Source organism: Neolamprologus multifasciatus, chromosome 10, assembly GCF_963576455.1.
Source record: "Neolamprologus multifasciatus chromosome 10, fNeoMul1.2, whole genome shotgun sequence".
NCBI lineage: Eukaryota > Metazoa > Chordata > Actinopteri > Cichliformes > Cichlidae > Neolamprologus > Neolamprologus multifasciatus.
In genome coordinates this window covers 13,030,999-13,056,831 of record NC_140448.1, presented here as the reverse complement: position 1 = coordinate 13,056,831, position 25,833 = coordinate 13,030,999, and the positions used below count along the sequence as shown (strand labels likewise).

General features: G+C 39.7%; 2 protein-coding genes across 5 annotated transcripts; one reads left to right on the top strand and one right to left on the bottom strand.

Moving 5' to 3' along the window:
• Nucleotides 1–1,946: 1,946 nt before the first annotated feature.
• On the top strand, nt 1,947–11,748 carry LOC146509754 (U2 snRNP-associated SURP motif-containing protein). Of its 4 annotated transcripts, none has more exons than XM_085173903.1 (25): nt 1,947–2,078; nt 2,902–2,953; nt 3,234–3,318; nt 3,448–3,559; nt 4,019–4,122; nt 4,266–4,333; nt 4,450–4,547; nt 4,642–4,706; nt 4,787–4,952; nt 5,036–5,235; nt 5,697–5,740; nt 7,682–7,786; nt 7,870–7,936; nt 8,055–8,224; nt 8,316–8,478; nt 8,587–8,666; nt 8,762–8,849; nt 8,949–9,077; nt 9,200–9,389; nt 9,642–9,722; nt 9,799–9,862; nt 9,949–10,093; nt 10,343–10,453; nt 11,121–11,293; nt 11,380–11,748. In XM_085173903.1, exons 3-25 carry the CDS (start codon nt 3,241–3,243, stop codon nt 11,492–11,494), a joined length of 2,616 nt encoding a protein of 871 aa, XP_085030029.1. In that variant the 5' UTR covers nt 1,947–2,078; nt 2,902–2,953; nt 3,234–3,240; the 3' UTR covers nt 11,495–11,748. The 4 variants fall into 4 exon arrangements, with proteins under 4 accessions (XP_085030029.1, XP_085030030.1, XP_085030027.1 ...); XM_085173904.1 differs by lacking the exon at nt 1,947–2,078 and adding an exon at nt 2,119–2,261; XM_085173901.1 differs by lacking the exon at nt 1,947–2,078 and adding an exon at nt 2,119–2,286.
• Nucleotides 11,749–11,820: 72 nt separating this feature from the next.
• On the bottom strand, nt 11,821–24,273 carry wdr44 (WD repeat domain 44). The gene is made up of 20 exons (XM_085173899.1): nt 23,729–24,273; nt 22,894–22,927; nt 21,025–21,102; nt 20,279–20,879; nt 19,893–20,041; nt 19,691–19,786; nt 19,442–19,578; nt 19,051–19,134; nt 18,838–18,944; nt 18,223–18,374; nt 17,978–18,116; nt 16,713–16,777; nt 16,511–16,627; nt 16,301–16,423; nt 15,995–16,186; nt 15,765–15,866; nt 13,416–13,531; nt 13,095–13,222; nt 12,857–12,991; nt 11,821–12,763 (listed from the first exon to the last, which is right to left on the bottom strand). Exons 1-20 carry the CDS (start codon nt 23,803–23,805, stop codon nt 12,675–12,677), a joined length of 2,721 nt encoding a protein of 906 aa, XP_085030025.1. The 5' UTR covers nt 23,806–24,273; the 3' UTR covers nt 11,821–12,674.
• Between the last annotated feature and the right edge of the window lie 1,560 nt (nt 24,274–25,833).

The window sequence follows — 25,833 nt, the reverse complement described above, 5'->3', positions numbered from 1 at the left end:
TTGAGCATGGCAAATTTTACCATAAGTTTGTTCTCTTAAACTTTGGATCTTGAAACCATATATTATCGATATATTTATATATGTATTTATCATAGCAACAAGATATCATAGGTTGAATGTAGTTCTTTTAATCTGCCCTGTTCTAATGAGGCTAGTAGTCTCTCTAAAACCTAATTAGCTATTGCAGACATAATACTTTTAAAATGACCAAAACAAGCAGAAGTGGTGTTAGCTAATGACAACAGGAAAATAGAAAGATGTGCAATTTTAATAAAAGTTTCCACTTTTTGTATGTTGACATGCAGCTCATGATGGCAGCGGATTATGACCTGAAACTTTTTTTTATCTAAGGTAGAGATAGGAAGTAGACGACAGCAGGTGTGTGTGGACACTTACTATACTGCTTCATTTTCCATTTAATATCACATAAGGTTTCAGTTAAACTGTGTATTGTGATGTTCAGAAATCAAAACTATTCTCTATACATGTACCATGTGTGTAAAACTAGTGGCTTTACAGCTGCAGCCTTTTTTCCAAATACAATATTTTTGAGGTGTTTCAGTCAAGTTTTTAAAGTACTTTTGAATTTTTTTAAAAAAAATATTTAAATTATTTCTTCAAACCGCTGGCTTTGGGGACTCTGTTATACTTGTGCTTTTAGATCTCACAGTAGCTTTTGACACATTAGATCACAACATTTAACATCATGTTGGCAGAGGTCCTGCCTTTACTGGTTCAAATCATACCTACCTGACAGATATTTTTCTGTCTCACTTGGTAAGTTTTGTTCATCTCCCTCCCATGTGGTGTACCTCAAGGATCCATCCTTGGACCCCTTTCTTTTATTTATTTGATGCGCTCTCATTTAACAAACACAATGTCTCATTTCATTTTTATGTAGATGACTGTCAGATTCACGAACCAGTTTTTACCGACCTTGGGGTAAAAATATGCATAAATCTTAAAATTGACAAAATAAATACAGTTTTCATCTTAGGCAATTCTCTAAACTTGTGTCTTTTATCACTTTTGTGAGTTAGAGAGTTTTACATTATTTGTGACCACTCACCTTGATTACCGTAATGCACTTTTTGTTGGTATTGATCAGGCCTCATTATTGCGCCTACTAATTATCCAAAAACCCAGCTTGTCTGCTGACAGGGACACCTAAACATGAACATATTTCCTTGGGTCTTGCCTCTTTACGTTGATTGTCTGTCCATTTTAGAATTAATTAAAAAATATTTAGCTGCCTAGCTCCTTCCTACCTGGCAGACCTTCAACACATATACACCCCTCAAAGTGGACAACAAGGACCAGTCACTCCTTGTTGTCTGAAAAAACACCAGGTGGACAAGCTTTTGCTGGTGTGGCTCCCAAATTGCCACAACAGCAACGTTGCCCCTCCATATTAGGCTGGACCTAACACTTGAGTTTTAAATCACGTTTAAAAACACACACTTTCTTCAAGGCATTTTAGGAGTAGTATCAGAGTTGGCTTCTAGTCAGTTTTAGTCAGTTATTTGATTAGTTTTAATTTTTTTAATGTATTTTTTATTTTAATTTATTGTACATTTTTTCTTTCTAGTTTTCCCTGTTTTATTTATTTTTCCTTTTTGTTTAATATGTGGTTATTGTTTTTTATGGCTATCCTTTAACTGAAAAGCACTTTGGTCAACTATGTTTTAAAGTGCTGTATAAATAAAGTTGGATTGGATTGGACTGGATAATAACTCAATGGGCACAAATGATCATGAAAACAAGTAAGCTAAGGTCCACCAATTGCTCTGCAGCTTGATGATCGGGGCATGTTTTGAATTTATTATAATTATTTTATATAGCCTACCTTAATATTTTCCATCACACGTGTCACATATAATCAGTAATTGATTCGGACTGTCTTTTGTCCACTGATGTTCAAAAGTGCTTTAAATCAGCCTCTTGCACTTTAATAAATAAAGGGGTCTCTCCCTCCCTCTCTGTTTAAACCCCAAACTGACATTTATGAGATTTATGAAAACCCCACAGCCGCTGACCACCACAAACCTGGACGTGAGGAGGCAAAACTGTAGCAGCAGGTAGATGAAAGAAAGAGAAGTCCGTAATGAGTGGAGTATGAGCGCACAGAGATACGGACTCCTTTAATAAGCTGCGGACCGAGCAGAGAAGAGCAGGCGTCCTCTCTCAGGAGCTCCACTCGCTTCGTGCTAGCACGATGTGATAAAAAAAAAAAAAAAACACTTGTCAGTCGCAAACAAATGGTGAAGCAATAGCTTAACACACGTTGTAAGTTGCGGTTATATCGGGTTGTGTGCATGCACTGTGGTTTAAACGCTGTACTGCGCGGTCAGTCGGCGCTTTTGCGGCGTTTCAGAACAACATAAAGAGACAGTTATGTTAGCTAGCTAAGAGTGTCTGAGCTCATGTGTGAGTGTTAGCACTGAGGGAGGTGTTTGCGATTATGAAAGATGCAAATGTGTCCGAGTTACTGAATTGTTGGGGTCACAGGTTGACAGAGGAAATATAAGCTCTAGCATTATTCATGTGAAGGTTAAGGGTGGGCTAGCTCTTTATTCGTTAGCTAACATTAGCAAAGTGGAATGGTAGCCTGTGTGTTGTCCAGGCCTTTTAAACACGTTTATTTGCTCCAGATGGACCTGACCAGCTTCTCTGTTTAAGTAGTGCATGTTTATTGTTCAAAGAGCCTCTTAGTTTAATGCACTTCATCTTCTTGGCTTGAACTATCAAACTTAAGGGTTGTAAACACCCCTGTGTCCACCCCCCTGGTACCATAGGTTAGCACTGTGTGTGGTTATTGATGAGTAGCACTAGTTTTTTCTATGCCTGTGTGTTGTTTATTTTATTTGGTGATTAATACTCTGTGTTTTTCTCCTTTAATAGTCTGTATCTAATATCTTACCAAAGAAAGGATGCCATAAGTGACACTAAATCGGTAAGATGACTCAACAGAAGACAGAGATTTCTATTGCTTTGCCCTTCAGTGCATGTCTGCTCCTGTGGGCTCTTCCTCCCACTGGATCAGGGAGCTCTCTTAAGATTTACTGTTATTATCAAAGCATGAAAATGCTACAAGTTGCTTAAAATTGTGTGCAAACCACTGTCGAGGATGTTAGGCATTTTTAAGACCTCTACAATTGCTTCTGTGCTACCAATTGAAAGGCATTTTAACATGAACTTTTCCACCCTTGTGTATTATTATGTACTGCTTGCAGCTTGAGCATGGCAGATAGAAAGGGGAAACCAGCAGCTCCACTGAAAACACTCACAAAGAAGGAACAAGAGGAGCTCAAAAAAAAGGTGCAGGGTGTTTGGGATGTAACATTTAGATACGATGCAGAGTGTTTTTTGAATGTTTGGCGGAAATAAAACCTTATTAAGATCATATGGTAATGAATTAATACAAATAGTGTTTCCTTGTATGTCTAGGAGGAAGAAAAAGCAGCAGAGGTGTTTGAAGAATTTCTGGCTTCATTTGAGACCAGCGAGAAAAGCAGAGTGAAAACTTTTGTCCGTGGAGGTATTGTGAATGCGACTAAAGGTGAGCAGCGAGGGTTTTCACAAGCATCATGATGTGATATAGCGACATTGCAGTTATGTTCCTTTTGTTCAGCAGTGGGATGTCAGGATCAAGCCTGGTTGCAAGTTGCATGTTTATAATAATAATAATAATAATAATAATGAACTGAGTGCCTGACTCAGCAGTGAAATAGTTCACCATCTTCATTTTTAAGGGCCACATGTTTGTGATGGTTTAATAAAATTCAGAGACTCTGTGAACTCTGGGAGAACTGCACTATAGGAGTTGAACATAGTTGCTCAACGTATTGTTATATGAACAGATATCTCATTTAGTTCACTTGTGAGTGAGTTTATATGAATTGTTTTTGGAACCAGTGCCACTTTCTGTCCGAATGGTGTTCAGGGTCAAGTCATAACAATGAAAGCGATTACATAAATAAGCCGGATCAGTATTCAAGGGTTGTCTTAATCTTTGCAGAGGAGGAAGCAGCAGAGGTCAAGAAAAGTAAGCTCTACCAACCTGCTACCAAGTTTGTCCATGTGTCCCAGCATGTCTCACCATCAGCTGAAAGCAAAAAGTCTGTAAGTTTATTCTTTTTTTTTTATTTTGGATCAAATGCATAATATCTGATTAAGTATTAATGTAAAAATACGGTCCTATTAGCCTTAGCTCTCAGTGTTTGAAACGTTTTTAATAACCAGCTGTTTGTTTGTTTGTTTGATAGACCTTTAAAAAAAAGGCAGAAGAGAAAAAGAAGAGTAATCTCGAACTATTCAAGGAAGAACTTAAGCTGTAAGTTGATTTTGTTTTTTAATTTATTTTTCAAAAATGTGCTAGAAATCATGTTTCTGTGAAATATGCTTATCTTCTTGGGACATGTAAATCTGTTTTCATGTGTGGGGATACAGAATACAAGAAGAGCGTGAGGAGAGACATAAGAGGAAGAAAACTGATTCCGGTGGAGGACCATATGGAGATCTGGACACGCCTTTATCAGGACGATCAAGTAAAACCCCTCCTTTGATATTACTGTTGTTGTTAGTTGATCAATTTGGTAACCTTTAAATTGACCTAACATCAAGCCCTTTTTCACCCTGCAGCGTTATATGATGACCTGACAGTGCCAACTACCACTAATCTCTACATTAACTGCATAAGTCCGAAGGTAAAGGTCCACACAGACTTGCATAGGTTCAACATATTGCTCACGTACAACCCTCGCTTTAAATTTCTACTACTTTTCAGATGAATGAAGAAATGCTCTGTAAAGAGTTTTGTAAGTATGGTCCCCTGGCCAGTGTGAAGATTATGTGGCCCCGAACAGACGAGGAGCGCTGCAGAACCTCTAACAGAGCATTCGTGGCCTTCATGACACGGAAAGATGCGGAGAGAGCCTTGGCTGCACTAGATGGTACAGGTGACTCTTAAAAATACCCCTGTTACATATCACAGCTGTTCTTCTCACAGCACAATGAAATATGGTTTGCTTTGTAGGTAAAGTGATTATGGGGTTTGAGATGAAGCTGGGATGGGGCAAACCAGCTCGCATCCCACCTCAGCCACTCTACACGCCGGTGGGAGTGAGAGTCACACCGCCGCCGCCATCCGGCCTGCCTTTCAATGCTCAGCCCAGGGATCGCTTCCGCAATGACTTCACCAAGCCGCTGGGCATGTCTAAAAAAGAGCTTGACAAGGTAAACTCTCATCCACAAGTAATTGGTGTTAACTGCATTAGTATGGTGATGTAATGAATTAGGAATAAGAGTGTGACAATTAAAGGAAAATAGTTTCTTTAAAGACCTGCAGATTTATCAGTATTACTATTATTATTATTATTATTATTATTTACTTATTTATTGTGAAAAGGCCTGCTGTTGATCTAAGTTTGGAAACTATAGCTAGTGACCAAGTCAGGGTAAATTTGTGCTTTAAAAAGTTATTTGTCACAGTTATTTACTCGAATCAGCTTAGCTTGTATAGATTGTGTAGTATTTTACAATAGTTCATTGGAGTCCTACAGCTGTGTCACCCTATCTCTTTTCACTGACCGTTAATACTGTCATCGTTTTCTATGCTATATGTATCCTGCAGTGTTTCATCTGTACAAGTGCTCACGTTTTAACGTTTTCACTATTTGGTTTGACTTCACAAACAGACTCTGTCCGAAGCCGTAGTCAAAGTGGTTATCCCAACCGAAAGGTATACACACTCTTCTTACTATGACTGCCCAGCTGTTGTAACACAAGTGTTATAGGCGAGAGGCTGTGGTGCACTGTGCTTTTATCCAGATGTGTTGTTTGTGGCAGGAAGTCTCAGGTCTTAGGGCTGTTAGAAATACACTTGGCATCCCACAGTTGTTTTACAGTTGCTGTAAGTGGGTGGATACTTTGACATCTGCAACTTGTTGGAGATGTGACTCTGCCCGTGATGATAAAAATCTAAATTTGTTCACCTTCCCCTCTCCTTGGGAAGCAGTAAACCATTTCCAGCAGAGCTGCTGTTTTTAGAAGGCTACATGCTCAGGCGTGTTCTGACCATTTGCAGTTACAGTGAAAACTGTTGTTGTGGCCAAAAAACACCGTTGCCAATTTTAAGTCAAGCCTGGTGTTTGCTTTTTAAGGGCAGAGTTGCAGAACTTTTGGATAATTCCTCACACATGTCAAATGTCATGGCTTGAGGTTTACATGCAATTCTTGTTTCAGTTTATTAAAAATCCATCAAAACTCATCTTGTTCCCACCATGTCATTCAGTTGTCAGCTAGTTTTTCTGTTAAATACTTAATTGCAATTATTGTAAATATCCGTTGGTATCTGTATTTTAAACCAACACGCCCTGGATTTCCCATGGGTAGGCTGAGACACTGCAGACGATACAGCTAGAAGGCATGTTGATTTTTCTCAAGTCAGATGTCAGTAGAGTAGTCCTTTTGTCATAAATCAAGCCAGCTGCTCCTTCAGGTCATAGTAGAGTAATATGTGAGTGTAACTATAGTGGCAGATATAACTGCATGAACACAGTCTACACTGATCAAGTTCAAACAGGTAGGTTCAAACAGACCCAATCCAAAGTAACCACTGGATACATCTTTTTCAGACATTTTAGACAGCAAGATTTTTACAGGATGTCATAAATTTGGCAACCCTAACAACTAAAACACAGTAATAAATTACTGTTTTTTCTTCTCAAAGCCTTGCATGAGTCAAATATGGCAAGACATCAGGATTCTTGCGTATTTAGCATCTTGAAGCTTCATGATTAATGTTAAACTTTGGATTGGGGCTTTGCAACGTGAGCCATGAAAAGTTATTGTGATTGTGTCATTTCTTCTCCATTCTTACATTCAGTTATCAGGAAAAAAGAGAGGCCCACACATGTGGTTATCCTATTATATTTGGGCATGCATAAGCACAGTATATCTTGATTTAGGGTGAGCAGCATTTAGTCTGCCAATAATATTCATGGTAGGGCTGCTCAATTAATCAAATTTTAATCACGATTACGATCTGGGCTTTCAACGATCATTAAAAATGACTGAGCCGATTATTAGCACCTCCCTCGTGCTTTACTCTCGCGCTGCTCCGTGTGGCAAATCGAGCGCACCTCTCTGCATTTCAAACACGTGTCACAACAATTAAGAGGACCTGAGGGAAGCTCGGAAAGCTAAGCAGAAGTTATTTGGAGAGGAGAGTGACTGCCGTTGGTTGAAAAGAGAGGTAAAAAAAAAACTTCAGTGGTGTGGAAACATTATGGGTTCGTGGAGTCAGACGTGGATCAAGTAGTGTGTAAACTTTGCTACAGTGTCGTAGCTGCACCACAGAGCAACACTGCAAAGTTCACTAAACATAGATGTTTACATTTTTCATTTATTTTTTATATTGCAAACATTTGCACTGTTATCAGTATTTGCACACTATTTTATATTATTTTTTTATATTATCTTTAAAGTCATTATTCAATACATTATTATTGTTAAATAAATATCGTCAAATAATCGAGATCTCAATTTCAGTGAAAATAATCGTGATTATCAATTTTGTCATAATCGAGCAGCCCTTCATGGGCCTTTTACTGTTAGAGATGCTTGAGTGTGCAGGTTTTAATCTTAAACCTGGTTCTGATGCACCTCTCTGTCCCCACAGGAATCTGTTATTCCTTATTCACAGGATGATAGAGTTTGTGGTGCGTGAAGGTCCAGTGTTTGAAGCCATAATCATGAATAAAGAGAAAAACAACCCACATTACAGGTATGTTTGCAGCACTTGGGCCCGTGTTGGTGTTAAGTTGAGAGAAAATTGCATCGTGTTTGATTTATCTGTTATTGTCTCAGATTCCTTTTTGACAACAAAAGCCAAGATCATGTGTACTATCGCTGGAAGCTTTTCTCCATTCTTCAGGTATTCTGTTTCTGCAAAACCTTGTTTCTGAACAGTTACCGGAAGTAACGGGGTCATGTGGATTTAAATCATCTATTTCTTTTTTTAAAAAATTTGTCTGTTTTCATCCGTACCTCAGGGAGAGTCCCCAACAGAGTGGAGGACGACAGATTTTCGCATGTTCCGCGGAGGCTCTTTGTGGAGACCACCTTCTTTAAACAGCTACTCTCAGAGAAGTGAAGAAAGGGCAGAGGAAGAAGATGATGTTTCCCATGAGGAGGAGGTGAAGAAAGGGCAACTCCGAGCCGAGTAAGTCATCTAGCAGTCACGGCGACATTTATTTACGCTTGTAACGTCAGTTAAACTGAATGAACATGACTCTTCTGTAAACATCTTTCAGGCACAGACAGAGGCTGGAGATGTTGCTTAAGGAGCTCACTGCTGGGAGAGAAGACATTGCCAATGCCATGATGTTCTGTCTTGACCGAGCGGACGCAGCAGAGGAAGTAGTGGGACATGTCTCCGATTCCTTCTCCTCGCTCCAGACGTCCCTTCAGAAGAAGGCAGTTTGCTTCCTTATATCTTTATATAACACGTGTTACACAGAATCTCTGTAAAGCTACAATAACCAGGTCATATTGAACTTTTCTGTGTCGACCTCAATCTCACAGATCGCCAGATTGTACCTTGTGTCAGACATCTTGCACAATTCATGTGCCAAAGTAGCCGGTGCATCATATTACCGGAAATAGTAAGAGACTTTCCCTAAGTTTGGCCTGAGCACTCTGATCGCATTTTATTTCAGCTTTGTCTGACCATCTTAAAGTTTTCCCCTCATCTTTCCAGTTTTGAAGCAAAGCTGCCACAGATCTTTGGAGATCTTAACGCAGCGCACAAAAACATACAAGCCAGGCTGCAGGCTGAGCTGTTTAAGGTAATCATGGAATTCGCTTGCCTTTCGCACAAGGACATTTACTAAAAATAGGACAACAAAACATTTTCATGTGCATATTATCTCTTTCTCTCTCCACAGCAAAAGGTCATGAGTTGTTTTCGAGCTTGGGAGGACTGGGCCATTTACCCACAGCCTTATCTAATCCACCTTCAGAATATCTTTCTCGGCTTTGCCAAAGCAGGGGAGGAGCTGGCAGAGATGGCAGAGGTTAGCTGAATTACTCCCTTTATTACTGCCTTTTGGTGATGCCATTTCAACAATATAGGCTCCCCTTCTTGTTGAAAAGTAAATGAACCTCGACATAAATGCATTTCCTTGTGTCTTTGTAGGAAGTATCCTTTGATATTGACGGTGCACCAATGGACAGTACACCTATAGATGGCATACCTTTGGACAGAGCTCCTGTGGATGACCTGGATGGCTGCCCTATGGGCTGGGACCCTCTGGATGGAGTCCCTGTTGATGACATAGACGGTGTTCCCTTAGGGGTCACTGCTGATGACATTGATGGGATGCCTTGTGAGTCCACAGCATATTAAATGTTCTTCTTTTTTTTTTCTTTTTTAAACAAAAAAAGTCAATCCACCCAGCTCATACATCAAAACACTGACATCCTGAGTAACGAGTGCGCATCTCGATATCAGCAGGAACAGATTTGTGCTGTATTTCTCAGTCATTAAAGAGCAAACTCACTGTTATCACGATCTAACTGGAAGCCTTTCAAGGATGACCTGTCCTCGTCCTAACCTTGTGGCTGTTTTATCTCCCCAGTGGATGAAGGCAGTGTTCCTGTCTCAAGTGTGCCTTTATCTAAGTGGGAGAAGACTACTGATACTGGGGTGTTTTCTCAAGGTAAGACTTGTCAGGATGTTACTGTATCATCAATCTGCCCAGATCATCGTGCTTATTGTTCTCTTATCTCTCATAGCAAAGACTGAATCTAAGTGGGACACTGTGGTGGAGCGAGACAGCGGCGATGAAGCAAACGTGAGGTAAGGCCCGAGTGTCTCGCCTCCTGTGTACATTTATGAAAAAAAGAAATAGACTGCAGTCAAATGGATCTCATGCCTGTCAACAGTGGCAACTCGCAAGACGAAGACTCGGAGAGTGACAGCAGTGCCGATTCCTCCAGTCTATCAAACTATGACAGTGCAGTTTTTCAAAGCTCGCTCAGAAGTTTTCAGATGTCTGAGAGCAAAAGGAAAAGGCTGAGAGAGCTAGAGGCAAGTGAAAATTTGTTCAGCAAATCTAACTCATCTTTGTATGAGTTAGATTTGCTGAAAATTGTGTTTACTTTTAGATCTTCTTATTTAAAAAAAAAAAAAAAAAAAAAAAGTCACACTTCAGGCAGGCATAAACTGTTTTAGTCCATACCTGATGCCTGTGAGTACCATCATCATGCATGTTGGACAATAAGTCAGATTGTAGTTGATAAATGTTCAGAACTGATTTGCTTTCTCACTATAACACAGGTAAAGGTTATGAAGATCCAAGATGAGCTGGAGTCTGGCAAAAGGCCAAGGAAATCTGGAATGAGCTTACAGCAACAAGTGGAGCACTACAGAAACAAACTGCTACAAAAGGTGGGTTGATGAGCCACTTGAATTCGTATAGCTTTAAAATTACATTGCACTGTGTTTTACCTGTGGAGGAATAAAAGGTGCTCAGATTTTCTCCCCAAAAGAGCCCCACTTTAAGCAAAATACAAGTCACTCATGTATAATAGAAGCACACCCTCTAATAATGAAGTGTAGTGGGAAAAAAGAAAATTAGTTCAATCAAATTAGTCAGTACAGTTAAAATAATTATTTGGTGGCAGAGTTGTAAATGTTTGTCAAAATTGCACCATCTACTGGTACGGAGCTGTAGCTGCAGTTTATTTTAACCAGGTGCTGTTGGTTCTCGTTTGCGCACAATTTGCTTTGTGTGGCACGGTTTATATTCGCTACTAGAAATGTTGCTCTGTTGGGTATGTTATGTGTGGAGATCTCAAGAGGGGAAAAAAACTAGCAGAATTTGCTGGACTTGTGTTCTAATGTAGCAGCTTCATTGCGTTTAAATAATTTGGTATTTTATTGCTTTTGCCCATGGACCAAAAAAGATGACAAAGAGGTTTTAATATAATTACTTGCCTTGTTATAGAACCCCCTAGAAAGAAACTCCCATTAAACCTGACTGAGCTGATTAGGGAATTACATCTTTAGATAGATAACTACAAATTAACAGGGATGTTTTTACTCTGTCCTGTAGGAGTTTGAAAAAGATGAAGAGAAGAATGAGAGATCAACATCAAAATCCAAAGAGAGGTCCAAGGACGACAGGAGGAGCAAAGAAAGGAGCAGAAAAAATGACGATGGGGATAGAAGACGTAGTAATGACCCTGGACACCAGGCCCGGAAATCAAGGAGCATGTCTCCTTTAAAGTAAGTCAACTGTGATGCTTTTGCAGTAGCATCCATCCCGAGTGTTATCTTTAAAGTCAGTATGTTATATGTTCTGTTTTGTTCAGGTCTCCCAAACGGTCCAAACGTTCCCGATCACCATCTCCGGACCACAAGGCAGGCAAATCCAGGTCACGGTCACCCCATCGCTCACACAAGAAAGCAAAGAAGAGCAAACATTGACTCAGCTCTGCAGTGCGTGCTCGTGTCCACAAAGTAACACAGTGCACTTCTGCAGCGCTCTTTCAAACAGACCAACACGTCTGCTCTGTCATAACTAAAACACTCCATGCAAGATTCAGTACACTTTTATATGATGAAGAATGAACACTGTAATTATATTTATTTTTGTTTTAATGTTTGGTTTAAAACAAACAAAACAAATGTCGCTGTAAAGTTCGGACACTAAATAAATCACCTTTGGTGATGGAAGTGTGTGTGTGTAAGATATGATTAGTGAGAAAAAGCATCAAAATGTTAAGTTAACAATGACTTGTCGACAAGCACTCTTAGTTTGTGTGGATTTTTATTGAGGAAAGTAAGAGCATTTGTTTACAAAAGCATTAAGTATGCAATGTTACACATTAAATTTACACAACTGTTTTATAGAATGAAATGTGCTTTCATTGAACAAAGAAATGTATCAAAAGTACTTGACCCAATACTGGTTCTGAAACAGATTTAAGATGCCCAGCCCCAATCATTAGTAGCCACACATCTCCTGCACTGAAAATTTTGTTATCTGCTGAAATGTCTGATAAAGTGAGAGGAAAGCTTTAGAAGTGTAATTTAGAAAGCAATCTAGACTCTGTAGGCACGAATATTTTGTAAATGACATTACAGTCCAGCTTTAGACACCTTGAGACAAATGCGTCTCAACACAAGACATGAAAATCTGCCCAACATCAGTGCCTTGCTTCTCTAAATTTCTTCTGAAATGTGGTAGCCAAAGAAAGCATAAGGTGCCCCATACTGTTACAGATAGTCTTCTAGCTATATTCAGCCCTGACCATACAGCCTGAAATGTACACGTGCGTATCTGAACAGAAATGGTTTCTGTTCACGCTTGACATGTCCAGATCTTTCGTTCAGACCAAACTGTTCACAGTTGTCTGGTATCAAAGATTAAAAACAAAAAGTGGTAAGGAACCTCACTTTGTCCATTTACAGTCTATTTATTCCACCTATTCCCTTTTATTTTAGGGTCCCTGTTTACCAAAAACAGCTACTACAGACAACTTTGTCTCAGTACCATTAGGTACTTAGTGACCTTACAAGGCTCTGAGACAAGTTGTCCTCAACCTTTAGGACTGATCACTGATAGACAGGCCTGAACCTGAAGAGCCAAGAGCCTCTAAAATGCTCAGTATTTTTTTACATTGATAAAAACCTTGATGGCTCCAGTGAAGTCAGCGGAGAGAAGAACTTCTGTGTGATCTGTCTTTAATGCTCCTGCAAAGAGAGCAAACGGCATTGCAAGTTTACGACACTGAACTGTAATGTTTTAAGAAATCTTGAGTCATATGCAAATTAAAGGGGGCATACCTGAGGGTATCGTTTCAGAGTCTGTGGAGTCCAGGCTCTTACACTCTGCTTCTGGCTTCTCTGCACCACTCTCCTGTGGGACAATAAGGCCTGGGTGGGGTGCAAAAATGGCTGACGTAACCACAGCGTTGTGTGCTGAAAGAGAAAACCTCTTTAGTGGCGGCCCAATCACATGAGAACTGAGAAATAAGGCTGCTTACATTAAACGGTGTTTGCCACTTAGCATAAACACAGTTACCTTTAATCCCTTCCCAGAAGTCATTGCGGTCCCGCCGTACAGATGTGAATTTGCTCAAGTCATGGTAAGTGCTCCAGATGTATATGTACTTGTCCTCTGAGCCGCTTACAATGAAGGAGTAGTCGTGACTACAGGAAAAAGGCCAAACAGGTTTACTGCAACATACTGTGTCAATACAACAACAACAACAACAGAGAGCTTTTATCCATGCTTAAGGTTAGAAACTGACAAAAAACAAACAAACTAGAAGCAGAGTTTAGAGTCACGGGTGCTACTTAAAACTGCAGCTTGTGAAGATGGACTTGAAATGTACACCCTTACCTGAAGCTGGCCTTAATCTGGCTGCTACTGTTGACATAACCCTTGTACTTCATTGATAGAGACAAGTCCCTCAGGTCATAAAGGCGAATGCGGGAATCATTTGATGTCACCAAAATCTATGGGCAAAGGGTACAGTTCAACATTTGGCATTTCACAAGTCTTACAGACACGACTTGTTACACTGACAACTAGGGCTGCAGCTGTCGATTATTTTAGTAATCAAGTATTCCATCGATTCGTTCAATGAACCAGCGCCTATCAGCATTCTGAAGTTTGCCCTGGACTTTGATTCAAAATTTTGTGCTGCTAAAAACAAGACTTTAATTATTAACATCTACGCCATCATAATGTTAACAGCAATTCAGCAAAACCCAACAGCTCAGGTCAGTCCCTCAAAAGTTTTACTGACCAATATCTTTAAATATTAAGATAATATTTTATTTCTCATTCATATATATACAGTTGTGGTCAAAAGTGTACATACACTTGTAAAGAATATAATATAATGGCTCTACCGAGCGTCCCGTTATTTCTAAAACTCTGATTTTTCCCTGATAGAGTGATTGGAACAAATACTACTTTGTCACAAAAAACATTCATGAAGTTTGGTTCTTTAATGACTTTATTATGGGTCAACAGAAAAAAGTGATCACATCTGCTGGGTCAGAAATATACATACAGCAGTGCTAATATTTGGTTACATGTCCCTTAGCCATTTCCACTGCAATTAGGCGCTTTTGGTAGCCATCCACAAGCTTCTGGCAAGCTTCTGGTTGGATCTTTGACCACTCCTCTTGACAGAATTGGTGCAGTTCAGTTAAATTTGATGGCTTTCTGACATGGACTTGTTTCTTCAGCATTGTCCACATGTTTTCAATGGGGTTTAAGTCAGGACTTTGGGAAGGCCATTCTAAAACCTTTATTCTAGCCTGATTTAGCCATTTCTTTACCACTTTTGATGTGTGTTTGGGGTCATTGTCCTGTTGGAACACCCAACTGCGCCCAAGACCCAACCTGTGTGCTGATGATTTTAGGTTATGTTGAAGAATGTGAAGGTAATCCTCCTTCTTCATTATCCCATTTACTCTCTGTAAAGCACCAGTTCCATTGGCAGCAAAACAGCCCCACAGCATAATACTCCCACCACCATGCTTGATTGTAGGCATGGTGTTCTTGGGGTCAAAGGCCTCACCTTTTCTCCTCCAAACATATTGCTGGGCATTGTGGCCAAAAAGCTCGATTTTTGTTTCGTCTGACCACAGAACTTTCCTCCAGAAGGTCTTATCTTTGTCCATGTGATCAGCAGCAAACTTCAGTCGAGCCTTAAGGTGCCGCTTTTGGAGCAGGGGCTTCCTTCTTGCACGGCAGCCTCTCAGTCCATGGAGATGCAAAACACGTTTGACTGTGGACAATGACACCTGTGTTCCAGCAGCTTCAAATTCTTGGCAGATCTGCTTTTTGGTGATTCTTGGTTGACTCTTCACCCTCCTGACCAATTTTCTCTCAGCAGCAGGTGATAGCTTGCGTTTTCTTCCTGATCTTGGCAGTGACGAAACAGTGCCATGCACTTTATACTTACAAACAATTGTTTGCACTGTTGCTCTTGGGACATGCAGCTGCTTTGAAATGGCCCCAAGTGACTTTCCTGACTTGTTCAAGTCAATAATTCGCTTTTTCAGATCCATGCTGAGCTCCTTTGACTTTCCCATTGTGGCGTTTGTGGGCGTTTGTATCCAATGAGCCCTATTTAACTGGCCTGAGAGAAGTCACCAGCTGTCGTCACTCATAATCACTCACAAGCAGTTAAGAGGCCATGCTATGAAGCTCAGTTCACTGACAACTTTCTAAGTCACCAAAATTGCTAATTCATGTTGCTGTATGTATATTTCTGACCCAGCAGATGTGATCACTTTTTTCTGTTGACCCATAATAAAGTCATTACAGAACCAAACTTCATGAATGTTTTTGGTGACAAAGTAGTATTTGTTCCAATCACTCTATCAGGGAAAAATCAGAGTTTTAGAAATAACGGGACGCTCGGTAGAGCCATTATATTATATTCTTTACAAGTGTATGTACACTTTTGACCACAACTATATATATATATATATATATAAATAAGCTGGCCTTAATCTGAATTTTTATATATATAAAAATTCAGATTAAGGCCATATATATATATATATATATATATATATATAAAAATAGTTTTGTTTTTTTTTATTCTCTTTAAATCTGAAAAATTAAGCTATGAAAGCCTTGAAATAAAGATGGTCTAGTAAACCGCAGTTCACCAAGCCCTATTGACAACCCACCGCAGATGTATTTGTAGTGATGGCCAGCTGTTACCTTATTTTCTCCAGGCAGAGGTTCAATGCCAGTGATCTTGCGTCCCACTTTGTTCCTTCCTCTGGTGGACCGCACATGAATTTGCGTGTGGTATTTCAGACGCTAAAAACAAGGTGCAAACAGAAAAATGCATTTGCTTCATATTTGAATGGATGTGTTCATGAAAAAAAAGTACTATAAAGAAATAATTAAACCATGTATTGCCTGGATGAAGCAATATATGTGTATACCTCTGTGTCATAGAAGATACATCGACCATCATAGGTGCCAATCACTGCATATTTCCCATTTTGGCAGAAGTTGGCAGCGGTGATGAGCCGGGTTTGGCCATCCACCTCATTCCACAAAGCCACCTTCTTATCTGGAATGTTCCAGAGCCGTAGTTTTCCATCTAGAGAGCCGCTTAAAAAGTACCTGTCATCCTGAGTAACAAGGAAAAGAAAGAGAAAAAAAAGTACTATGAATAGAGTCTGTGAGACAAAATAATAGATGTATGATTTGCGCTGAGACCAGTAATGCAAGGTGACTTAACGTACCCTGGGATGGAAAGCAATGGCTGTGACAAAATCAATGTGCTGAAAGCAGCAGAGACACTCTCGCCTGGATATGTGCCATAACCTGACTGTTTTATCCATGGAAGAGGAGAGCAGGAAAAAGTTCTAGACAAAAAATTGTTTTGGAAAAGATGAGACAAGAGAGAAGAAAATGTGTGGGGGTAGAAAAACTTAACAGGGTGCTTTAATCACCTTTGACCAGGATAAGTCCAACAGATCAGCCGTGTGACCCTTGTACTTGCAGAAAGGGACTTGACGGAAAGGGGCATTTCTATCTTCCGTGTCTGGGTCCTCTGGAATACAACTTGCCTACAATAAAAATGTCACTTAGGTACACATCTGGAACAAAAATGGCTTAAAAATGTCTGACTTCTGTGTTAGTGTCATCACTCACCCCAGTCTCAGTGTCAGATTTAGAAGAACATAAACTTTCCTGAGAAGGAGAAGGTGACACTCGACCTGGAGAAGAAAAAACAAAGGAGGTTTCTCTAACAAGAACTTGAATATCTTCTGGAAAAGTCTTGAGTCTTAATTTCTTTATATCTGGCTGGGAAAATGTTAAATAGGTGTGACAAACTATTTACTAAGGCATGTGCAAACATACATCAGATGCAGTATATAGGGCAAAAACAGAGTTGGCAGCTTGAGAAGCTTTCTGGTCATTTCTTTAAGTAGTCTTCAGGAGTGGTTCTGCAGGCCTCTTGAAGGACATTCAAAGCTGACTCGTGTTCCACTCCGTTCTTCTATCCAGGTATGCTTTGTTACACTGACTGCCACATGTTCAGAAATATATGTCAAAATCTGATTTTTCTGCATTCAAAATTTCTTCACTTTTGATCTCCAGTAGCACTGGCCGCATCCTCGTTGTGCAACCCCTTTCCTGATCCCTTCCATATATACACTGACAACTTAAACCAGAAATGCCAAATTTGGATCCATCACTCCATGAGACCTGCTGTCACTGATTTTCAGCCCAGTTTCTGTGTAACTTACCTCAGGCTTTTCTCCCTATTCTCCTTCCTTAAGAATGGCTTCTTGACAGCCAACCTTTCACTGAGACCATTTCTGATGAGGCTTCAGTGAACAGGCGATGGATCAGCACAAGGTCCTGCATCTCTCAGGTCCTTTGCTTAACTTTTTCCTATTTCTTACTGGGGATTTATGCTTCAGTGGGAAATCTATGCCATAGCTACATTGTAACCACAAACCCCTCTGAAAGCCTAAGGTGTAACCTGACTTGCACCTCCCTAGAAATGTAGCTACATATCAGGTGAACGCAGTCTGTTTAGTATCATTGAGTCCCCGTATACATTTCCAGCTACCTTTTTGCCAGGGCTTTTGAATGTATCACTGAGAGAATACCAATCATCATGTCAGTATAATAAAAGATAATAATAGCATCAATATAATAAACACTCACAAATGTCAGCAGATTCCTGGAGGGAGATTGCTGAAACTATCGGTTCCATACTATAAATTTAAAATAGTTTCTTTGCTATGTTGTCTGTAATAGATCAGAGGGCCTCAAGACGACTTAAAAAAAAAAAAAAAAGGCTCCTTCAAAGCAAAATGACAGGCACCTGAATTCTTTTTTTTTTTTCAAATAATCAATTATCATACAAATAAAAAAGAAATCAAATATGTTGCTAATGCGCTTACCTTCAGTATTGTACTTTAATCTCATATTATTGAAGTAATCAAACGCTGTTTTCAGGACCCAAATGCGAACTACATTATCTTGGCCCGCAGTTGCCAGCAGCCTCCCGCAGTGAGAAAACTTCATTGTCCAAACGGCCCCCTTAAAAAAACCAAAAAAAACACAAGCAAACAAAGATCTCTTAATACAAGCATGTAGTAGCACACAGTGTGTCAGTGCATAAAATAACATGGTACAACAATCCCACCATGTGCTCTCCACTGAGGTCCTGCACAACCTTAATCTGGTCAAAGTCAAAGGGACCCTTGAAGCTATGCGCTGCCTTGAACTTGGCCGGCCTGGTGTAAGGCATACCCTCATCGTCGCTCGATGATGGATCATCCTGATCTGTATGGAAGACTGAGCATAGAATAAACAAAAAGAAGAAGTGTATCAGGGTCATTTCACAAGCCTATGTTGGCATTTGGGATATTCTTAAAGTCAGACCCATTATGCTCATTACCAGGTGCGTATTTCTGCACTCTTGGACTCATAGGGGTTCTGTGATAATAGTCAGAGCTCTAATAGTGAACACGTACAACTGAGACAGAGTCAAAGACTATTTATCTTCTTGTGTTCAAGCAAACTGTATTTTTAATGCATTTTTTTCTTTATGGTGCTTAAAAAAAAGCACACACTAAAAACGGTGTGTGCACACAACTTGTTATACCTACAACTAGAGTTGTAGTTGGACACGACATTTTCTTGTAATGTTTAGTAAGTTACCAACAGGAACATGAATATAAGCCGTATGGTTTAAAAAAAAAATACAACTGCCTCTGCACAATATCCTTTCACTTCTGTCTCTTTTTTTTTTTTTTACCTTCATCACGAACACTTTTCACTTTGTTGACTGCCTTCTCTCCGTACTCCTCAGCCAGATGTTTGGCCTTCTTCACCGACTTGCCGAGGAATTTTTTTAACTGGGTCCTGGTCAGAAATACCAACAAACCATTAACATACTTTAAATTAGATGATGTTGTGAAAGAGGGAAATACACTAAGTTTCAGCAAAAGGCAACCAAAAAAGTCCTTACGTTCTCTGTTTTAGTTTTCCACCGTCTGTGTCTGTCATTGGAGTCTGACTCTTCTCATCATCATCTGACTGTGCTGCATCATTCCTGCAAAGCCAAAAATATATCAGCGTCGTCTCGAAACTTTACCAGGTTCTTGTTTTAGATGATAAAGCTTAACCATGTTTTCCATGGGAAACTTATGTGAGCAATATCAGTGCAACCCATTGTAATCAGCTTATTCCCTCAACAGGGAAAACGTTCTTTTCTGGGAATCTGATCTGAAGGTCAAGTGTTTGGCTTCACCCTAATCTTTTCCTCATTGACTTGTTTAATAAGCTGTGATTTGAACAGTTTTAAATTAAATTTGACAACAGCAACTTGAGCTAACCCACGTAAATAATGTTCTGCTTACGTGATGTACTCCTTAGTCCTCCTCATAATGTGCAGAGTGAGAGGGTTGATCCCAGCAGGAAGTTTCTCCTCCGCCTGAATTAGCGGAATTTCTTCCCCAGTGTCTAAATTCTTGATCATCACACTGGCCAAGATTTCCTGTTTTAAGATGCCCACAAGCATATTTTTGTTGCAAAGACGACCGGTGCCAGGAATGTGTCGATTTTAGGTTGTGGCTTGGACTCAAGCACATACAAAAACTGAGTCTTACTTCATCTGTCAGTTCTCTGCCAGAATTTGACCGAGGACGTTGAGGGCCTGGGGTCTGTCCTCCGCTCTGAGATGAGGTCTGTTCATCTTCGTTTTCCTAAAAATAAACAAATAATAAAAATAATAAATAAATAAAATATAAATTACTGCACAATATTTAAATTCCTTTTTTAGCACCAAAAAGAGGTCTGAGCCTCACTCACCTGTGCCGTCACCACCTTGTCTCCACTGGTAGCACTGGCCAGATCCAAGGAATGCTGCAGCTCTTTGGTTAGACTCCTCACAGTGCTGCCAGGAGACAGGAGGCCTGATGGCTCCAGAGAATCACTGCAGACCACACTGACAGCAGACACTGGAAAAATCACGCAACACAACAAAAAAAAACTTTATAAGAAAAAACGGTCTTCTTTTTCTGTCTGCTTTATGTTAGTGTGATTCATATGATGCGGCAGATAAGTACATAGACATACATAAAAGATAAAGACATTTTAACACTTATTTAGTAAAAGGTAACAGTTTAAAATCCCACACTGGATTGATGCAACACATTTGACATTGAGACCCATTAAAATCGCACTGTATTGCCTACCTTCCAGCCCACTTGGCCTAACACACTCCTGTGACTTCTTGGTAGGTAATTTCGGCCGAGATGGTGGCGGAGGTCTTGCAGGAGGACCCCCGCTTGGAGGGGGTGGGCGTGAGGGAGGAGGCTTCTTTGTGCTAGCTACAATGTCTGGCTCCACTGTGAACTGCTGAGGTTTTAAAGACCCAGAGGAGTCCGAGTCAGCTGGCCTGTCAGTCAAGGGAACCTGGTCTAAGATGTCAGCCGGTCTTGGCTCCTGACCACCTTCTGCAACCGCAACAGACAGGCTGGGCTGACTCTGTCCTATGGTGCTGGTGATGTCTGGAGGCTGAACATGTTCATGTGAGCCAGCTGATGGCCCTGGGAGATCTGTGGGCTCGAGAGCAGGTATAGAGCACTCGCCGTTTGATACTATGCTATTCCGTTGTTCCTCTGACCTCTCGACAAGCTGGGGTTCAACAGCTGGCACAGCCAGCTCCCCAGGGAGTCTGTCACCATTATTCTGCTCATTTGGCTCTGCTGCTACATCAACATGCAGCTGATCTAACAGCTGAGCCACCTCACCTACGTCTCCTTTTTGACTCTCTTCGATGATACTATCAATGATCTAAAAGAAGAGAAAACACAGTCGATTTAGCAATACAACATCTATTTTTTTTTTTACGTTATAGCTCATCTCTAAGAAAATGTGTTTCTCTTTGCACAGAACTTAAAACAAAACTCTAAACAAGGATGAGACTAGAGAAACATACCTGTAACGAATCATCTTGCTGAGTCTCAGAAGTGGCACAGCTCAAATCTTGCGCAACGTTTACTGAACTGTGCAAAAGCTGTTTCGAAAAAACAAACAAACATGTAGACTATTTACCAACATGTACTTACAATACACACACACAGGAGAAATATCAACAGTAACATGACAGCTAAATTACAGTTATTCAGGCGTATCCACACAAATGGAAACCTAGAGTTGAATTGTTTATCTATCTTATGATATTCATCAACACAGTCTTGGAGGTTATGTTATGTAATAATTCTTTGTTTACCTTTATATTAATTCCTTGTGTAACTGCCAGCTTATGATATAACAAATGGCTTTTCTAGATTGAAAGTAATGTCTACATCTTGTTACCACTCAAAATTTGTATACCGCTCTCCTATTTTGGTCCCATTTCCTGCATGGAGTGAGGTCAGGCGATTGTCGTCTTTAACATTTTCATCACCTTGCAATAGCATATATATATATATATATATTTTTTTTTTTTTTTTCCTTGCAATTATTTGTGCATTTCATTGTAGTAACTTGTTTTCTCTGACAACCTGCTTTGCATTCCTGATGATCCATTTGAAAAGTTTGGTTGTTTGTTGGTCCAGATCAGGTCTTCAGTGACAAATGTGTCATACTACCAACATACAGTAGCATTAAACTCTTATCCTGGACAGCTATCAGCATCATCTAACATGTAACTAACATCATAACAAAGTTGGTTCAGAATCAAAATTGTCTGAGCATTCAGTTAGCATGAGGCAAGAAGTTATCTTCTTTTAAAACACCATTAAAAACTATCACAAGAAAACCAACTAACCTAAATTTGGCAAATGTAACTTAATAGTATATTTTTCATAATTCATAAAATAATAAGGAAAATATTTGAAATGCCTACAATTTACTCCAGAAAGGATTTTTATATAAACAAAGGCATTTTTTTCTTTTTCCTCCGCATTCCAAAGTTATGACATGACAACAATGTGACTGGTCAGTTGCAATGTTCATCCTGGACAAACATTATAATAATGATGGAACAGGAGCAGGAACAACACCATCAGTACACACACACACAAAACCGCTGTGAATAATCAATGTTGCACCACTAAAACTTGTCACAGCCATAACTGTAAAAAACAAGTCTTGACAGCAATGATCTCTAACCCAACTCTGCAGTCATAAGTACATATACAGCTGAGGGTGTCCTGACTCTCACTGCTGTCACAACCAGCAGCAGTCTAGAATACCACATGACACCACATCATAAAACAGTAAAGCCTTTTACGATGGGTCAGATGAAATGCAAATCTTTTGCGAGGTCATGCAAAAAAAAAACTGCAAATTTCACTGAGAGGTAACATAAAGGTAGTCAAAAAAACATTACATCGCCATGAGCTTGGAGGGGACCTTGTACAATTAGTACACAAAGGTGTTTAGGAACGGTATTGCTCATAGCCATTTACACACGATCACCAAGGTATAGGAAAAAATCTGCACCTTTCATAGAGATAAACATGGATAAAGCAAGATTAATAAACATAACTGGAAAATGCATAGATCTCTATGTTTTGTTTTGCTTTTTTTACTGTAGTCACCCCATCCCAAAGGTCATTCAGAGACAGGAAAACTATAGACAAGCTACAATCTAATAGTGTTTTATGTGTGTGTGTGTGTGCGTGCGTGTGCGCATATATATATATATATATATATATATATATATATATGAATTTGAAAAATCAAAAAGTCACTATTTTGTTGCCATATTACTTTGAACTATAGAGTAATCATTCCAAGAGCAACTCAGCACAACCCGTGACACCTTGTTTCAACAGTGCCTAGATTTAAATAAACATACCTGAGGTGAAGGAATGACGAACTTTGCGGGAGACCTAAGAAACACAAAACACATGGTTTAAAACTGATATAGGCTAAACTTATAAAGCAGAGGGAAAAAAACCAAATACAACACAAAAATCTAACTTTGTATAATTTTACCTGTCACCTAAGCAGTTGAGACAATGAATTAAATAACTTTTACCCCATATATAACTTTTGATCAGAAGAAATAATAGAAGCAACAGAGCACACACTTTAATCATTTACAGAGTGGTTCAGTAACCGCTTGCTTTTAAGCGGACACAAAATGCATCTTTAAAATTTACATTACATTTTTAATCTCTAATCGAGCTGTCATACAGCGGATCATACAAAAATACTGTTTTGGAAGCTACTGCTACCTTCAGTCGGGTTTTTTTTTTTTTTTATTCCAACAAGCTATGTTTTGGATGAAAACTGTAAATTTGCATTGTGGTTTCAGCTTTGATAAGAAACCTGTTCGTTCAGTCCAAATCCTACTGTCATCATGTGACTTGTGAGTGTTTTGAGGGTTAGACTCTCCTGTACCTGCACTGAATAGCTGGTGAACACAAGCACTGTATGACAGCATATAATTAATATTCGGCATCTAAATACAAAACAGACTGGGTCGTATTTTGCACACGGCACATGACCTGGCTTTGAAGCAGCTTGAGTTCATGCTTTTCATGAAAGAATGGCCATTTTGCAAATCTAACGTTAGCTGTCAATACTACGCTAGCTAGATACATATGAGACAAGACAAAAACAAGCAAGAACGCGTGTTCATTTAACACAGTTTTCAAAAGTAATATTGGCAAAACGTATTTTCTTACACTTGTGGAGACGGAGTAAAATTGGGGTCCTCTGGAGCATCATAGAATTCCTCCGTGTCACTTGTATCTGACGCCATGCTAACGTCAATGTAGTTCGCTAGCTAGCCTAGTTTCCAGGCAACTGTGTATAAGCCTAACCAGCCAATGACTGAAAGGTATTACATATGCGCTTGTAACGTCCTCTACGTTAACACTGATATTCCATTGCCCGAGCCCGGGAATCGTCAAATAACAACTTTCCGGTCCAACATTACGCTGCAGCTAACAAATGTAATCCTGTCGAACGACTAAGCAACACTTAATGCTAACTAACCCTGACCCTCTTTTAGATCTATCTTGCACAAAGCACAGTATCGACCGAGAAAAACGCCACAGGCGAGTTTTTTGTTATGCTTTTTCACAACATTACACACTTGATAAGCTGTCAAGCTAACAGAACCAGAAAACCGCGTCATAAACAAACCAGCTACACAAAAAATACATCCTAACGAAGCAAGGGAGGGGCACAGGCGCCCTCTTGTTTCTTCTTCTTTTTCAATGGCGGTTGGAGAACAGCTTTTACGGCTAATACTGCCACCTTCTGGACTGGAATCTGAATGGAACAACTTGGTTGTGCCGTTTTATAAAATTACTGTATACATTACAATACTCACTGAACAACCAAGAGAATAACAGCCACTGATCAGGTGGAGTAGAGTGTATTAGTTGGTCTAGCAGCAAGGTGTAGTTTTTGGTTCCTAAATAATCCTCTCAGGATGATATGATCATGATTAGATACATAATCAGATGAGCAACAGTTTGTTTAACCCATATTTGAGAAATTATTATTATTATTAGTGTATCTAGCAGATGACTCTCTGACAGACATTTTTGAATTATAGAGGCTGGTAGCATTTGGTCTGAGAGATTTCCTATATCTGTCCTTGTGGCAGTGGAGCTGAAACAGTCTGTTGGAAAAGGGGATCCGCTGCCTGTCAGTGGTGCAGAGGGGGACAGGATTATCCATGGAGTTTAAAGTTTGCTCACTGACACCACAGCTTCACCACAGTTTCAAAAGTGACCAGTTTGCTGGCATTAGCCTTTTCAGTGATTCTGTTCATGTCACCAGCACTGATGCTGCTCCCAAAGCAGACCACAGGCAAGTACACTGGGCTTGCAACGCCTAATTGACAGAAAATCTCATCATTTTGCTGTTTCTTCACAGAACACGCCACACAATCATCCACTTGTGCTCTGTACTCTTCCTGCCTATCACTAATAAATTCACTGCCACTGCAGAACTGTCAGAGTATTTCTGTAGGTCACATGCATTGAAAGTCTGTGGAGCTGACTAATCTCTGTCAGTAACCCATGAGATGGTATACATGTTTACTGACATTTCTTATCGCTTTTCTCTCAGCAGAGAGAAGAGCTGGATCATTTTAATGTGAGAAATCAAAGGAAGTGATCCTCTGCATGCAGCCATTTTTTTAGATGGGAGTTAGCTCTCTGCAGCATGTATATAGTTGCATCATCTACTGGCAGTAGTATGCAAACTGCATGTGACTTTTCCACTAATGAGCAGTTTAGAGCCTTGCTGACATTTGGTTGTTTTAAGCAGACACACAGACATAATAATTATATCTTAATTATTAGTTAGAATAATATTAATTATATGTAAGGTCACCAGAAAACTGGCTAAATAAACATGACCAGGATACAGTGATGGAAATAATTATTTTGATCTTTTGATTACTTACAAAGAAATGAACAGTCTCCAAATTTGATGGTAGTTTTATTTTAACTGAGAGAGAAAGGATAGAGAAGGATTTTAACCAAGAACCCAGAAAGAAAACGTTACATAAAAATTATGAGATGATTTGCATATCATTCAGTGAAGTAAGTATTTGAGCCCCAATCAAAACACGATTTATACTTGTTGGAGAAAACCTTGTTAGCAAGCATAGTGGTAAGAAGTTTTTTTTTTAGTTGGTCACCAGGTTTGTGCACATCTGAGGAGGGATTTCAGCCCGCTCCTCTTTACAGAAACTTTTTTAGGTTTCTTGGCTGCAACTTGGAAACTCAAAGGTTCAGCTCCCTCCACCAATTTTCTATAGGACTGAGAG

Coding starts and splice junctions, on each gene's coding strand:
- LOC146509754 (XM_085173903.1), top strand. CDS start 3,241: ATGGCAGATAGAAAGGGGAAACCAGCAGCTCCACTGAAAACACTCACA. Junction 7,787..7,869: donor AAAAACAACCCACATTACAG/GTATGTTTGCAG, acceptor TTATTGTCTCAG/ATTCCTTTTTGACAACAAAA. Junction 10,094..10,342: donor AAAGGCTGAGAGAGCTAGAG/GCAAGTGAAAAT, acceptor ACTATAACACAG/GTAAAGGTTATGAAGATCCA.
- wdr44 (XM_085173899.1), bottom strand. CDS start 23,805: ATGGCGTCAGATACAAGTGACACGGAGGAATTCTATGATGCTCCAGAG. Junction 15,867..15,994: donor GTATCTTCTATGACACAGAG/GTATACACATAT, acceptor CCTTGTTTTTAG/CGTCTGAAATACCACACGCA. Junction 13,532..15,764: donor CTCTGCCTGGAGAAAATAAG/GTAACAGCTGGC, acceptor CTTTGCCCATAG/ATTTTGGTGACATCAAATGA.